The sequence below is a fragment of the Hyperoodon ampullatus genome, assembly GCF_949752795.1.
Source record: "Hyperoodon ampullatus genome assembly, chromosome: 1".
Classification (NCBI taxonomy): domain Eukaryota; kingdom Metazoa; phylum Chordata; class Mammalia; order Artiodactyla; family Ziphiidae; genus Hyperoodon; species Hyperoodon ampullatus.
The window spans coordinates 90,694,866-90,708,821 of record NC_136914.1 but is presented as its reverse complement, the minus strand read 5'-3'; the positions used below and the strand labels follow the sequence as shown (position 1 = coordinate 90,708,821).

The window sequence follows — 13,956 nt, the reverse complement described above, 5'->3', positions numbered from 1 at the left end:
AGCACTGAGGTGGTGTTATTTATATCAAGAATAAACACACATACTACTTGCTCTTTCCCATCATGGAAACCTGCTAATAAAAATAAGAACTCTTAGTTCTGTAACAGATGACAGCATGTGAAGAAGTTGGTTTCAATAGCAAAGGCTATCTTTCCTGAGCCAGGAGCTATAAAGTTTAGAAAGATTGTACAACTGATATTAAGCCCTTTTGGCAATCAAAACAAACACACAGGAGTCTGATGTGTCAACGCAACATGATGGATGCATGCTGTAACACTATCTGGTGGTGGTGATATGTGAGCTACACCCAAAACTTAAGATTAAACAAAATAATTTTTCTAATGAATCTGCAAAAATAACTTATAGGATTCTTCCAAATTTAGGTATCATGTTTTAAATCTCTAGCCTAGGTTTCTTCCCACCCTGCCCCCCTGCCATCTCAATCTAGTTTCCTGGAGAACTAGTGAAACACTAGTGAAACATTTTAGATAAGTAGTCAGAATATTAGTTCTCATTAACACAAATATTTATTGATACTATTTATACAGTAAATTAGGTTGAATGTGAAGTTTTGGATAGCTTGAATTCACCAGTTTCTTGTGCACAAAGGTACTCTCTCATTTACAAATGGGCATTTCTCTTTGGCATCCATTAGTTTTTTGCCCAGATATTGGCCTCTGTCAAATATTAAAAAATCAACCTAGTTTCTATTAAACAAAACTAAAAGTGATTCCATGGAGAGTGATTGTATGATTACCAAACACATCTGATGTTAAATGTCATTAAAGTGCTGCTTGATCATCTCTGTCAGTTTGTGCTAATTAAGACAGAGAGGGCTGGGATTTTATAAATCCCAAGAGTCTTATCTGAACAGTCTGCATATAAAAGTTGTCTTTTAGCCTGGTGAAGGGGTATCCATGAAGCTGTGGACTCTGCATTCTTGTCTTTGCTGGTCAATAACAGCCATCTTTCCAACTGTCATCTTTCATGCTACTGTAGGTTTTAGGAGCTGGCAAGGATCTGAAATAAAGCAATTTATAAAGTGATTTGCAAGGTTTAATGGAACATTACCATTTTATCTTCCATATATATTAATTACTTTGCAGGTGGCATCACGATCCGATGTTCTAGGGCACTGCTGAGATCAAAGCTCTAAACAGCTATTAGCGCAACCATCCCACACTCAACATGTCCACAACTTTCAAGTTTCACTGGGCATCAGGTGACTGCACTAACCTCTTTTTTGTTAACATAGACACTTGAGTAAGAGAAAAGATTGTCTTGTCTTTTCCAACCGAATGGATCACCAAGCTTATTATTTACTTATTTATTTGAGGGGCAAATTAATGAATGTGATATTAGAGGCGTAGTGTCACCATCACGAGAGAGGCAGAATGGGATAGTGCTTAAAAGGACTCTGAAGTCAGACATACTTGGAACTGAAGGTCTTACTAGCTGAAATCTTAGGCAAATTACTTAACCTCATTAAATTTTAATATTCTCCTCTGAAAAATAGGCATAATAACAGTACCTACATGTTTAAAGCTATTGTAAAAACTACATAAGGTACAGATATGTTATTTAGCATAGTACGTAGCAAAAAGCTGTTATACTCTATTGAATTCAGAAATGTAATATGCTATCTTAGAATAAAAGAAGTACGGGTAATTCAGTTTCAATGCTTACAGCACAAAAGCACTTTTTCCATGCAAATAAATATTTCAAGTTTAATTATATTTGACACCTAAGTTTACTGATAGTGGTAAGCACATTCCTGAAAGGTAGATGAAGACTACAGATACATGGTTCCGAACCTGGCTAGGCTCAGAATCACCTGAAGATTAAACAAACAAATTTAAAAACAGCATACCTACAGATTTTGAGCTTCATACCAGATCTACTCTCTGTGGGTAAAACTTAGGCCTCTATATTTACGTAAATTCCACAGAAGATTCTGAATTGTAGCAAGGTTTGAAAACCACCCTCCTGGATTACATACTCAGACCTGATGGCTAGAAGTTTTATCTTAAATTTCATTCTAGGTTCTATTATGCTTTTAGTATCTTTATTGAATATCAATATATTCAAAATGAACAAATACCACATCCAAATGAAGTGGTTCTAACAATTTTTTCTAGAAGTTCACCAAGATGCTTAATCATGTTAGGCATCTGGGCAAATTTAACCTGAACCAAAGTGATATAATACCCCAATGTCCCAAGTGAGAATTTCTTAAGTAAGGAAAGTAATGTTTTATTCAAATTGTACTAAGATGCTAGTGGGAACCCACTAGGACTCTTGATCTTCATTATCAAATGCAGAGATGAGGATAATTCCAGTCTACCCACTTCCCTATGCTCAAGAAAGTCAAAGCAGGGCATTTGCCACTTACCTGCGAACAGGCTGTGCAAGTTTGCTGCGAGGCACTGGTATACCACCCCCAGCAGAAGGGGCACTGGGTCTGGGCAAGCCACTTCTCATCACAGTTGTCCCTGCAGGTCTGGTTAGAGTAGTGCTGTTGATATTGCTGGGAGGATTTGCTGGGACTGTGTTCTGAACCATGGGAGGCCCAGGTGAGGAGGTGGTTTGCATGAGTTGTGTCGTTTCTTGGCTACCAGGAGAACCAGAGCCATGGTTACTAAATGCTTTTACTGGTTGCCGGAGAGCCAAAGGAGATGGTGCTGCAGGGGAGCGGAATTTGCCTGGAGAAGGTACTGTAGAATGGCAAAGAAAAGTCAATGTTTTCAGTGGAAACCAAGTGCAAGTGAAACCACTGCTTTATGGCTGGGCACCAGTACATCTGTATTCATGAAAACTCACTCTACAGAAATGCAAGGAATAAAGAATATTTCTAGGGAGATAGATAGATAGATAGATTGATCAATCGACCGATCAATCACTGGTAGCTCTTAAGTAACCAAGTCCTTACTCAGAGGATTGCAACTATCCTTGACAACAGTGTTTTAACTAGGTCAGCTAGGAATCTACAATACCAGAAAAGGCACTGCAGCATTCTGTTTTACTGTGGCAACCAACCTGAGCCATATTCTAGAGATGAAAAAAATGCTGACTACTAGACAGCTGACTGGAATTTGAAACACACTTTCCCCTCAAAGAAACATTCATGTAAACATGTATCAAGTATCTGGAGAGTGTACCTCCAAGTCCTGCATCATCCATAGTGTAACTTATAATTTAGAAACTAAACCTGCTTCTATTGTGCTTCACCAAGTAGGGAAGTTATAAATCTAGCTAGGGGTATATCAAGAGGTATATGAAGTCACAGGATAAAGATGGTACATTTTGCTGGAATGTCAATTCTACTAAGTGGTTATTTAAAATACATGTTGAAACAAATAATGATATATGAAAGAATTAAATGTACACTTTGCATTAATTTTTAAGTCAAAATAAGACTTCAAATAAATTTTATTCTTGTAGTGGTCCCTTAGCATTGTAAGTTCAGATGTCCTGGGGGACATTCATCCTTTCCGGTTTATCCTTTTTGGATAAATCATCTCTGGAAGGTTTCTTCAAATGCCCATGAATGGCTATATACAATATAAATAAAAAATATTACCTTAACATGCTTTACCTAGCAAAGAACTCTGGGGTGAGGTTCAGAGTGAATTGGGGTGGGGAGAGGAAGGGAGGAGAGTGCAGGGGAGAAACGTATCAGAATCACCATATTCTCTCTCAACCTCCATTAGTTTGCCAAGGATATGAGTAGAGGAAAGTTTGACTGTGTGTCAGAATCCCAAGAAACTTTAAAAAAAGGTTGGTGGGGGGTCGGGGGGAGCCCAGGCACCACCCCTAGAGAATCTAGTCTGGAATGGAAATCAAGATATTTATTTTAAAAGTACCACAGGCACTTCCAACCATGTTGACAAAAACAGGACAGGGCTTACCCAGTTAAGATACATAAGAACAGTTTTCAAATATTGGACAACGGGCAGTACAGGACTGTAATCCCTGAGAGAGGGAAAATAAATGTGGTGAGCTCTACTGGCACCCTGGCTTTTTTTTTGGGGGGGGGGGGCTTGGATTATAGAGTGTGGAGGAGAACCCAGAGTAGATCAAAGTTATCTTGCTGACTTGAGAAGACTAAACTTGGAATCTGAAGGGCAGATTACCTTAGAGGAGGGAGGTGCTCCAGAAGACCTCTATAACTCAGCTTAGAGGTCTGCTTGGACCTTTGCTGGAATATTGAGCTGTGCATGCACCAAGTGAAGCTCCATGAGACTGGGCAAAGGAGGCCTGGAGCACTGTAAACTGAACAGTTTCCAAAGCTCATACAGGACTAGGAAACATCTGAGTTTCAACCAATTAGAGCAGAGAATCCTTGTCAAACACCCAGGGCAATCAGGGGACACTCCAAAAGGAATAAACTAGTTCTAGAACAAAGCTACCCCAAATCCACTCAAACAAAACTTAAAAACAAGCCACTAAAGCAGGGGTCAGCAAGCTACCACCATGGGAAAGTAAAATGCTTTTCTGAAAAAAATTGTATTAGAATATGGCAACACTCATGTGTTTCTATATTGTCTATGGCTGCTTTCCAGCTACAAGAGTAGCTGAAAACTTACAACGGAGACCATATCACCCACAATCCTAAAGTATTTACTATCGGGCCCTTTAAGAAAACGTTTGCTGAGCCCTGCTATAAAGGATTAAACTAACCCATAAAAAACTTACCTGTTTACCACAACAAAGTCTACACAATTTAAAAGAAGGTAACAAAATCCAGCACAGAACATAAAACTTCACAATGTCCACTAACCAATAAAAAATTAGTAGACATATAAAGAAATAGTAAAATGATAACCAAAACTAGGATAAAAATTAGTCAAGAGAAACAGATTAAGAAGTCACAGGAATGACTGAATTACCACGCAAGGACTTTAAAAAGAACTATTACACATATACTTAAGGATATTAAGAAATATGTAAATATGAGGTGAGAAATAAAAGATTTTTAAAAGAGCTAGACAGAACTTTAAAAGAAAACATTTTTTCTATTATTATTGTTATTATTATTAGCCATGCCCTAAAGCTTGCAGGATCTTAGTTCCCGAACAGGGATCGAACCTGGGACCCCTGCAGTGGAAGCACAGAGTCCTAACCAATGGACCGCTAGGGAATTCCCAATAGAACTTTTAAAGATGAAAAACTGATAATATATTCCAAGTGCTAAGTTCACTGGATGGGAATTAATAACAATTTAGATGTTGCAGAAGAAGAGGTACCTGAAGACATAACAGTAAGAATTATCTAAACTAAAGCATACAGAGAATAAAAAGACTCAAAAAAGAAATGAAAAAGACTCAAAAAAGAAATGATAAAGCCTCAGTGATCTACAGGTCAAAATCATGTGGTCTAATACATGCAACTGGAGTCCCAGATGAAAGGGGTTATAAGTGGGACTGAAAAGATTTGAAGAATGGCTGAAAATCTTCCAAATTTGATGAAAACTATAAACTCAAGTATTTAAGTAGTTTAAAAAACAAAACAAAAAAAACCTGAGCAGGGCAAACAAAGGGAACACCACACCAAGGAACAACATGATCAAATTTCTAAAAATGAATAATAAATTTTTTTAAATGTTTAAACAGAGGAACAAAGATAAAATACCTCAGACTTCGATCTAGAGTTCTATATCCAGCAAAATTATAATTCAAAACTAACATCAAGGGCTTCCCTGGTGGCGCAGTGGTTGAGAGTCCGCCTGCCGATGCAGGGGACACGGGTTCGGGCCCTGGTCCAGGAAGATCCCACATACCACGGAGCGGCTGGGCCCATGAGCCATGGCCACTGAGCCTGCACGTCCGGAGCCTGTGCTCCGCAACGGGAGAGGCCACAACAGTGAGAGGCCCGTGTACTGCAAAAAAAAAAAAAAAAAAAAAAAAAAAAACTAACATCAAAGTAAAGACTTTGAAAGACAAACAAAATCTGAGAAAATTTGTTGCCAGCAAGTCTTTCACTAACAGAAATGCTAAAGGAAGTTCTTCAGGTAGAAGGAAAATGATACCAAATGGTAACCCTGATCTGCATAAAGCAATAAACAGTGCCAGGAATGGTAAATATTTTGGGAAACATAAAAGATCTTTAATAAATCATTTTTAATTTCACTAAAAGATAACTCTGTAAAATAAAACTAACAAAAACATTCTCTGTGATTTAATATAATATATATAAAGAGAGTAAAAGTAAATGATAAATGTAGCACAAAAAATGGGAAGGAATGGAAATATACTGTTCTGAGGTTCTTACATTATAAGTGAAGTGGTATATTACTTGAAGATAACTGTAATAAGTTAAATATGTACACTGCACACTCTAAAGCAACCACTTAAAAAAAAAGATAGAAAGTAAGCCAACCGTGAAAATAAAATGTAATATATAAAAAGTACTCAGATATTCCAAAAGACTGAAAGCAGAGGAGAAAAGGAACAAAAATCTGAAGAGACAAAGAGAAAACAAGTTGTGAGACAGATTTTAAACCAACCATATTGATAACTGCATTAAATGTGAATAGTGATCACTCCAATAAAAAGGTAAATATTGCCAGTATGGACAAAAAAGCAAGAGCAACATGCTATCTAAAAGAAACACATTTTAGATATAAAGACACAGGTTAAAAGTAAAAGGATAGAAAAAGTTACCTTATACAAAACTGATTATGAAAAAGATGGAGTGTTTATAATAATATCAGAAAGCAATTACCATCAGAGATAGAGTTTATAAAGTTAAAGGGGTCGATTCAGCAAGAGGACATAAGAATACCAGCTATGTATACCCAAAAACAAATATACAAAACACATGAAACAGACATAACTGAAAGGAACTAAAAAAGTCCAGAATTAGTTAGAGATTTCAACACTCCTTAGTAATAGATGAAACAAATAGGTAGAAAATCAGAAAGGACAAAGACATGACCAACACCATCAATCAAGCTGACCTGACATTTATAGAACACTCCATTCAACTGGACACAGCTCAAATGTCTGTCAGCAGGTGAATAGGTAACCAAATTGTGGTATATCCATACAACAGAATACCACTCAGCAACAAAGAAGAGAAAACTGCTGATACAACAAGGATGATTCTCAAAAATTAGGCAAATCTAACTTATGGTAACTAAGCACAAATCAGATATTTGCCTGAGGCTGGGAGAACTGACTAGGAGGAAGTACAAAAAAAACTTTGGGGGATGATGTAAATGTTTGATAACTTTACTGGGCTGGCTGCATGAATGTATACTCTTGTAATTAAAATTGTGCATTTAAAATTCCACCTGAGAAAAGGTCATTAAAAAAAAAAAAACTCCAGGACTTCCCTTGTGGTCTAGTGGTTAAGACTCCGTGCTTCCCCACGCTTCCACTGCAGTGGGTGCAGGTTCAATCCCTGGTTGGGGAAGTTCTGGATGCTGCAGGGTGCAGCCCCCCCCACAAAAAAACCCCAAAACTCCATAAGGGGCTCTAAAGTAAGGCCATAGTTGAGAATAATTATGAACCAATTATATCTTGAATCAATTATATCCAACAAACTGTTACAGTCTCTTCTGGTAGAAAACTGAAGACAAGATATCCACAGGACCCAAGTACCCGGAATTGCAAATTCCATGATCTTCACAGAAGTTGTTTTTTTTTTTTTCCTTACATAATCCATCTTCCCCTTTCTATAGGTGACTATGAAAGTGTTTTCTCAATTCTGTTCCCTACAGTCCCACCTTTGTCTCTGCCCAAGTTGTTTCACTGTCTTCCTGGAAACTCACTGGATGACTGAGACTCTATGTCTAAGTTATCCTCTAGCCACTATCTAAGGGTGGTGCCTAGACCTGCTCCTTGCAGTACCAACTCCAGAAAAGCCACCTTCAGTCCTAGTTTTTTATTTTTTACCATACTTGGCAGCCTTTTGACTGGGATTTTGTTTTGGTGGGGATGCAGGTTTCAGATAGGAGGCAAGAACAGTAAAGTTCAGAGGAGGATCACTGAGTTTCAAGGAGTATTTTGGAAAAGTCTGGAGAGCTGGGGATAGACAGAAATGAGGTCAGGTTAAGAGATTCACTAAGACATTGTGAATGACAGTCTGGTAGATGAGAGACGACCAAGGAGTCCTAGGCTTCTTTTTTATGGTGACTGATGTAGAGGGTATGGTGAAATTAGGCAGATCATCTTGAGGAGGCTGAGAGTGTTTCATTTCTTTCTTTCTTTTTTTTTTAAATAGTATTTATTTATTTGGTTGCGCCGGGTCTTAGTTGCAGCAGGCAGGCTCCTTAGTTGCGGCTTGCTGGCTCCTTAGTTGCGGCTCGTGGGCTCCTTAGTTGTGGCATGCGAACTCTTAGTTGCCGCATGCATGTGGGATCTAGTTCCCTGACCAGGGATCGAACCCGGGCCCCCTGCATTGAGAGCACAGAGTCTTAACCGCTGCACCACCAGGGAAGTCCCTGAGAGTGCTTCATTTCTACATCACAGCTTTATAAATACTGGAATATATCTATAATGTTTGGAATGTCTCACCAAATCTTACCTTGAAAATAGGCTTTGTGAAAGCCTTTTCCTCTGGAAAAACTTCTGACCACCATTTTAACTATTAATAGTTATGCCAGGGAAATGGTTGTCTCCTGAAATTTTTTAAGAATGTGAATCTCAGACTTCCACTTGGGAAAATGGAATAGATGAACTTTTCCCTATTTCTCTCAGTAAGTATAATTTTAAGACTGTGAGCACTGTATATAAAACAGACATAAGACTGAAACATGGAGAGAAGAAGAAACACTACCCAGGAACCTTGATACCTGAGGGATGACATGGTAATGAGTTCCCAGGATTTTCTTTTGCCTCATATATCCCAGATTAAAGCTGAAGAAGGCAGCAACCCAAAAAGGCCTTTGGGTATGACAGACCAAAAAAAAATCTGCTCTCTCTAGCCAAAGGACTAGGAAAGAAAACTTTTAGATAATAACTGCTCTGCTCCAGCCAAACACCACAGAAAAAACTGTAGCACTACTGTCACCAATGCCAACAAAGACTAGTGGGGAGCCTGGACTTCTATCCTTTTGAGACTGAACAAGGCCTACCAACACCTTATCCAGGGAGGTAAGAGAGAAGGAAGTAATGAGGTGCTCTTTTCCCTCCTCTTGGGTTGGTGTCAGAGGAGGATTAGTGGAGAGTCAGGACTTTCATGACTGCTCACTGGTAGTAAGACCACCCTCATCACAGTTTCAGTGGAGACCATACGGGGAGCCAAAATTTCTACCTCCACCCAGTTGGTCCCTCCCCCTTGGGTGTCAACAGGAACTGAGTGGGGAAACTGGGCATCTATTCCCATAGCAGTAATGAAACCCCCCGGCCCCTCATCCACCAAATGCCTGAGTGGTGTCAGAGAAAGATATATCCTTTCATAAAAGGGTAGGTTTAAATAAGATCTAGACTCTAATAATCTGAAAATGTCCAGATTTCAATTAAAAAAACAAAACAAAACAATTTATCATACCAAGAACCAGGAAGATCTTAAAGTAAATAAAGAAATACAATCAAGAGATGTGATCACCAAGATGACAGAGATGTCAGAATTATTTGACAAAGATTTTAAAGTAGCTATTACATATAAGGAATCTAAAAAAACAGTACTGAAGAACCTAGTGGCAGGGCAGTAATAAAGACACAGATGTAGAGAACAGACTTGAGAACACAGGGAGGGGAGGGGAAGCTGGGACAAAGTGAGAGAGTAGCACTGACAAATATACACTACCAAATGTAAAATAGGTGGCTAGTGGGAAGCTGCTGCATAGGAGAGGGAGATCAGCTCAATGCTCTGTGATGACCTAGAGGGGTGGGATAGGGAGGGTGGAAGGGAGGCTCAAGAGGGAGGGGATATGGGGATACATGTATACCTGTAGCTGATTCACTTTGTTGTACAGCAGAAACTAACATAACATTGTATAGCAATTATACTCCAATAAAGATATTTAAAAAAAAATAAAGTAGCTATCATAAAATTTTTTGAATGAGTAATTCCTAACACTTGAAATATGCAAAAATACAAAGTCTCAACAAATAAATAGAAGACACAGAGAAATGGGAATCAAATGTAAATTTTAAAACTTAAAAATGCATTAACCAAAATAAAAAACTCAGTGGATGAGCTCAGTAGCAGAATGGGGGCTGGGGGAACTCCAGTGAACTGGAAGATAGAACAAAAGAAATTACCCAATCTGAACATAGAAAAAATAGATTAAAGAAAAAAAAGCCTCCCAATGATATAGAAATAAAAGTGAAAATAAACAAATAGGACCTAATCAAACTTACAAGCTTTTGTACAGCAAAGGAAGCCATAAACAAAACAAAAAGACAGCCTACAGAATGGGAGAAAATATTTGCAAATGATGTGGCTGACAAGGGCTTAATTTCCAAACTATACAAACAGCTCATACAGCTCAACAACAAAAAACAAACAACCCAATTGAAAAATGGGCAGAAGACCTAAATAGACATTTCTCCAAAGAAGACATACAGATGGCCAATAGGCACATGAAACGAAACTCAACATCGCTAATTATTGGAGAAGTGCAAATCAAAACTACAATGAGGTACCACCTCACACTGGTCAGGGTCACAGGGTCATCATTAAAGAGTCCACAAATAACAAGTGCTGGAGAGGGTGTAGAGAAAAGGGAACCCTCCTACAGTATTTGTGAGAATGTAAGTTGGTGCAGCCACTGTGGAAAACAGTATGGAAGTTCCTCAAAAAACTAAAAATACATCTAGCATATGATCCAGCAATCCCACTCCTGGGCATATATCTGGATAAAACTACAATTCAAAAAGATACATACACCCCGATATTCATAGCAGCACTATTCACAATAGCCAAGACATGGAAACAACCTAAATGTCCATCAACAAATGAATGGATAAACAAGATGTGTTAAATATATACAATGGAATGCTACTCAGCTATAAAAAAGAATGAAATAATGCCATTTTCAGCAACATGGATGGACTCAGAGATTATCATACTAAGTGAAGTAAGTCAGAAAGAGAAAGCAAATACCATATGATATTACTTATATGTGGAATCTAAAATATGACACAAATGAACCTATTTATGAAACATTAACAGACTCACAGACATAGAGGAAAGACTTGTGGTTGCCAAGGGAGAGGGCAGTAGGGGAGGGATGGATTGGGAGTTCAGGATTAGCAGATGCAAACCATTGTATTTAGAATGGATAAACAACAAGGTCCTACTGTATAACACAAGGAACTACATTCAATATCCTGTGATAAACCATAATGAAAAAGAATTTTTAAAAGAATGTGTGTATATATATATATGTATGTATAACTGAATCACTCTGCTGTACAGTAGAAATTAACAAAACACTGTAAATCAACTACTTCAATAAAAAAAAGAAAAAACTGAACAGAATTTTTAGGGACCTGTGGGACTACAAGAAAAGACCCGCATTTTCATGCCACTGGAGTACTGGGAGGAAAGGAGAGAGGATAAAAAGTACTGTGAGAAATAATGACTTCCCATATACGAAAACTTCCCATATTTGTCAAAGGACATAAACCTGCAGATTCAAAAAACTAGGACAACACCAAACTAGGTAAATCCAAAGCAATCCAAGCCAAGACACATCATAGTTATAAACTTCTGAAAATGAAACACAAGAAAAAACCTTGAAATCAGAGAGAGAAATAACACCTAACCTATAGGAGAAAATGAATTCTAACAACAGTGGATTTCTCATCATAGCCCCCAGAGGCCAGGAGAAAAGTAGCAAATATTTTTCAAGAGTTGAAAGAAATGTCAACCCAGAATCCTATACTCAAAGAAAATATCCTAGAAGAACTAAGGGAAAAGCAAGACATTCTCAGACAAAAGAAAACCAACACAATTTGTGGCCAGCAGATGCCTCCCCACCCCCCCAAAATCCCCAGCTAAACAAATTCTATAAACAGAAAGAAAATGATAAAAACATGGAAACTTGGAATATCAGAAAAGAAGAAAGAACAAGTTAAGCAAAAATATGGGCAGACACATAGGCTTTCCCTCTCCTTGAGTTTTCAAAATTATATGTGCAGGTTGAAGAAAAAATTGTAACACTGATGTTGTTGGAAATATTATTTAAAGAAAATATTTATGACAATTATAAATGGGGTGAGGGTAAAGGTACATGAAAAAAGGTAAGGTTTACATATTTGAAGTGATAAAATGATAACATCTACAGACTGTGATATGTATATATGATGTTATGTATGCATAATGTAATGTAATGCAACCACTACATATGCAAACATATGGACTCAAAAACACTATATATAAGTCAAAATGGAATTCTAAAGAATGTTCAAATAACCCACAGGAATGCAGAAAAAGAAAACAGAGAAATGAAAAAGAGAAAAAACAACAAATAAAATGGCAGTCTTAAGCATATCAACAATTACATGAAATGTAAATGGTCCATCTACACCAATTATTAAGACAGAGATTTGAATGCATTTAAAACATAACCTAACTTTATGCTGTCTTTAAGAAACTCACTTCAAATATAAAAATAGGGTTTCCCTGGTGGCACAGTGGTTGAGAGTCCGCCTGCCGACGCAGGGGACATGGGTTTGTGCCTCGGTCCGGGAAGATCCCACATGCCGCGGAGCGGCTGGGCCCGTGAGCCATGGCCACTGAGCCTGCGCGTCCAGAGCCTGTGCTCCGCAACGGGAGAGGCCACAACAGTGAGAGGCCCGCATACCGGAAAAAAAAAAAAAAAAAAATATATATATATATATATATATATAAAAATATAGGGAGGTTGAAAGTTAAGGGATGGAAAAAATATATCAAGCAAATAATACAAAAGGAAAGCATGATGGTTATATTAACATCAGAAAATGAAAAAGAAAATTATCAGGGACAAAACATAATGAAAGCAGGGTCAAATTACCAAGAAGACAAAACAATCCTAAATGTGTATGTACTAAACAGAGCTATAAAAATGTGAAGGATAAACTTACAGAACTGAAAGGAGAAATAGACAAATCCACAATAGTTGGAGACTTAAACACCCCCCTCTTAACAACTGATAGACCATGGAAGAACTCAACATCACCACCACCAACCACAGAATGTAACTGACATTTATAGAACAATCCACTAAACAACAGCAGAATACACATTCTTTTCAAGTGTCCACAGAATATAAGCCAAGACAGACTATGCCCTGGGCCATAAAGTAAATTACAACAATTTTTTAAAAACTGAAATTACAAAGAGTACTTTCTCTGACCATAATACAATCAAACTAGAAATCAATAACTAAAAGGTAACAAAAAGATGAAAAAATCACTTGAAAACTAAATGATATACTTCTCGATAGAAATTTTATAATACATGGAACTAAATAAAAATTAAAATACAAAATATCAAAGTTTGTGGGTCATAATTAGGAAAAAGAAAAGTCTTAAATCAGTAATCTAAGTTCCTACTTCAAAAAGCTAGAGAAAGTAAAATAAACTCAAAGCAAGCAGAAGAAGATAATAAAGAGCAGAAATCAATGAGACTGAATAAAGAAAAACAGAAGAATCAAAGAAATAAAGATTTCTTTCAAGAGGACAATAAAATTGACAAGTCTGACAAAATAAAAAAGAGAGAAAACACAAATTACCAATATCAGTAATGAAATGGGATATCACTGCAGACCCTGAAGACATCAAAAGGACCATAAGGGAGTACTAAGAACAATCCTACACACATTAATTTGACAATTTAGATGAAATGAACCAATTCTTCAAAAAACTAGCACAACTCATCTTGTATATAACAGATAAACTGAATGGCCATATAATTATTAAGGAAACTGATTTCATAATTCAAAACCCTCTGAAAGAGAAACCTCCAGGCCCAGATGGTTTTGCTGGAAAATTCTACCAAAGGTTTAAAGAAGAATTA

At 37.3% G+C, this 13,956-nt stretch overlaps 1 protein-coding gene across 2 annotated transcripts in view; it reads right to left on the bottom strand.

Annotated features, from left to right (window-relative positions):
• Nucleotides 1–514: 514 nt before the first annotated feature.
• The window catches only part of SLAIN2 (SLAIN motif family member 2), a gene marked incomplete at its 5' end in the record, with an annotated part of 71,509 nt that continues 58,067 nt past the window's right edge, over nucleotides 515–13,956 (bottom strand). For both annotated transcript variants that reach the window (XM_079705226.1, XM_079705227.1), the window contains 2 exons: nucleotides 515–1,020; nucleotides 2,393–2,714. In XM_079705226.1, the coding sequence (XP_079561352.1) occupies nucleotides 954–1,020; nucleotides 2,393–2,714 (389 nt within the window). In that variant the 3' untranslated portion in view covers nucleotides 515–953. The remainder of the gene's footprint in view (nucleotides 1,021–2,392; nucleotides 2,715–13,956) is intronic.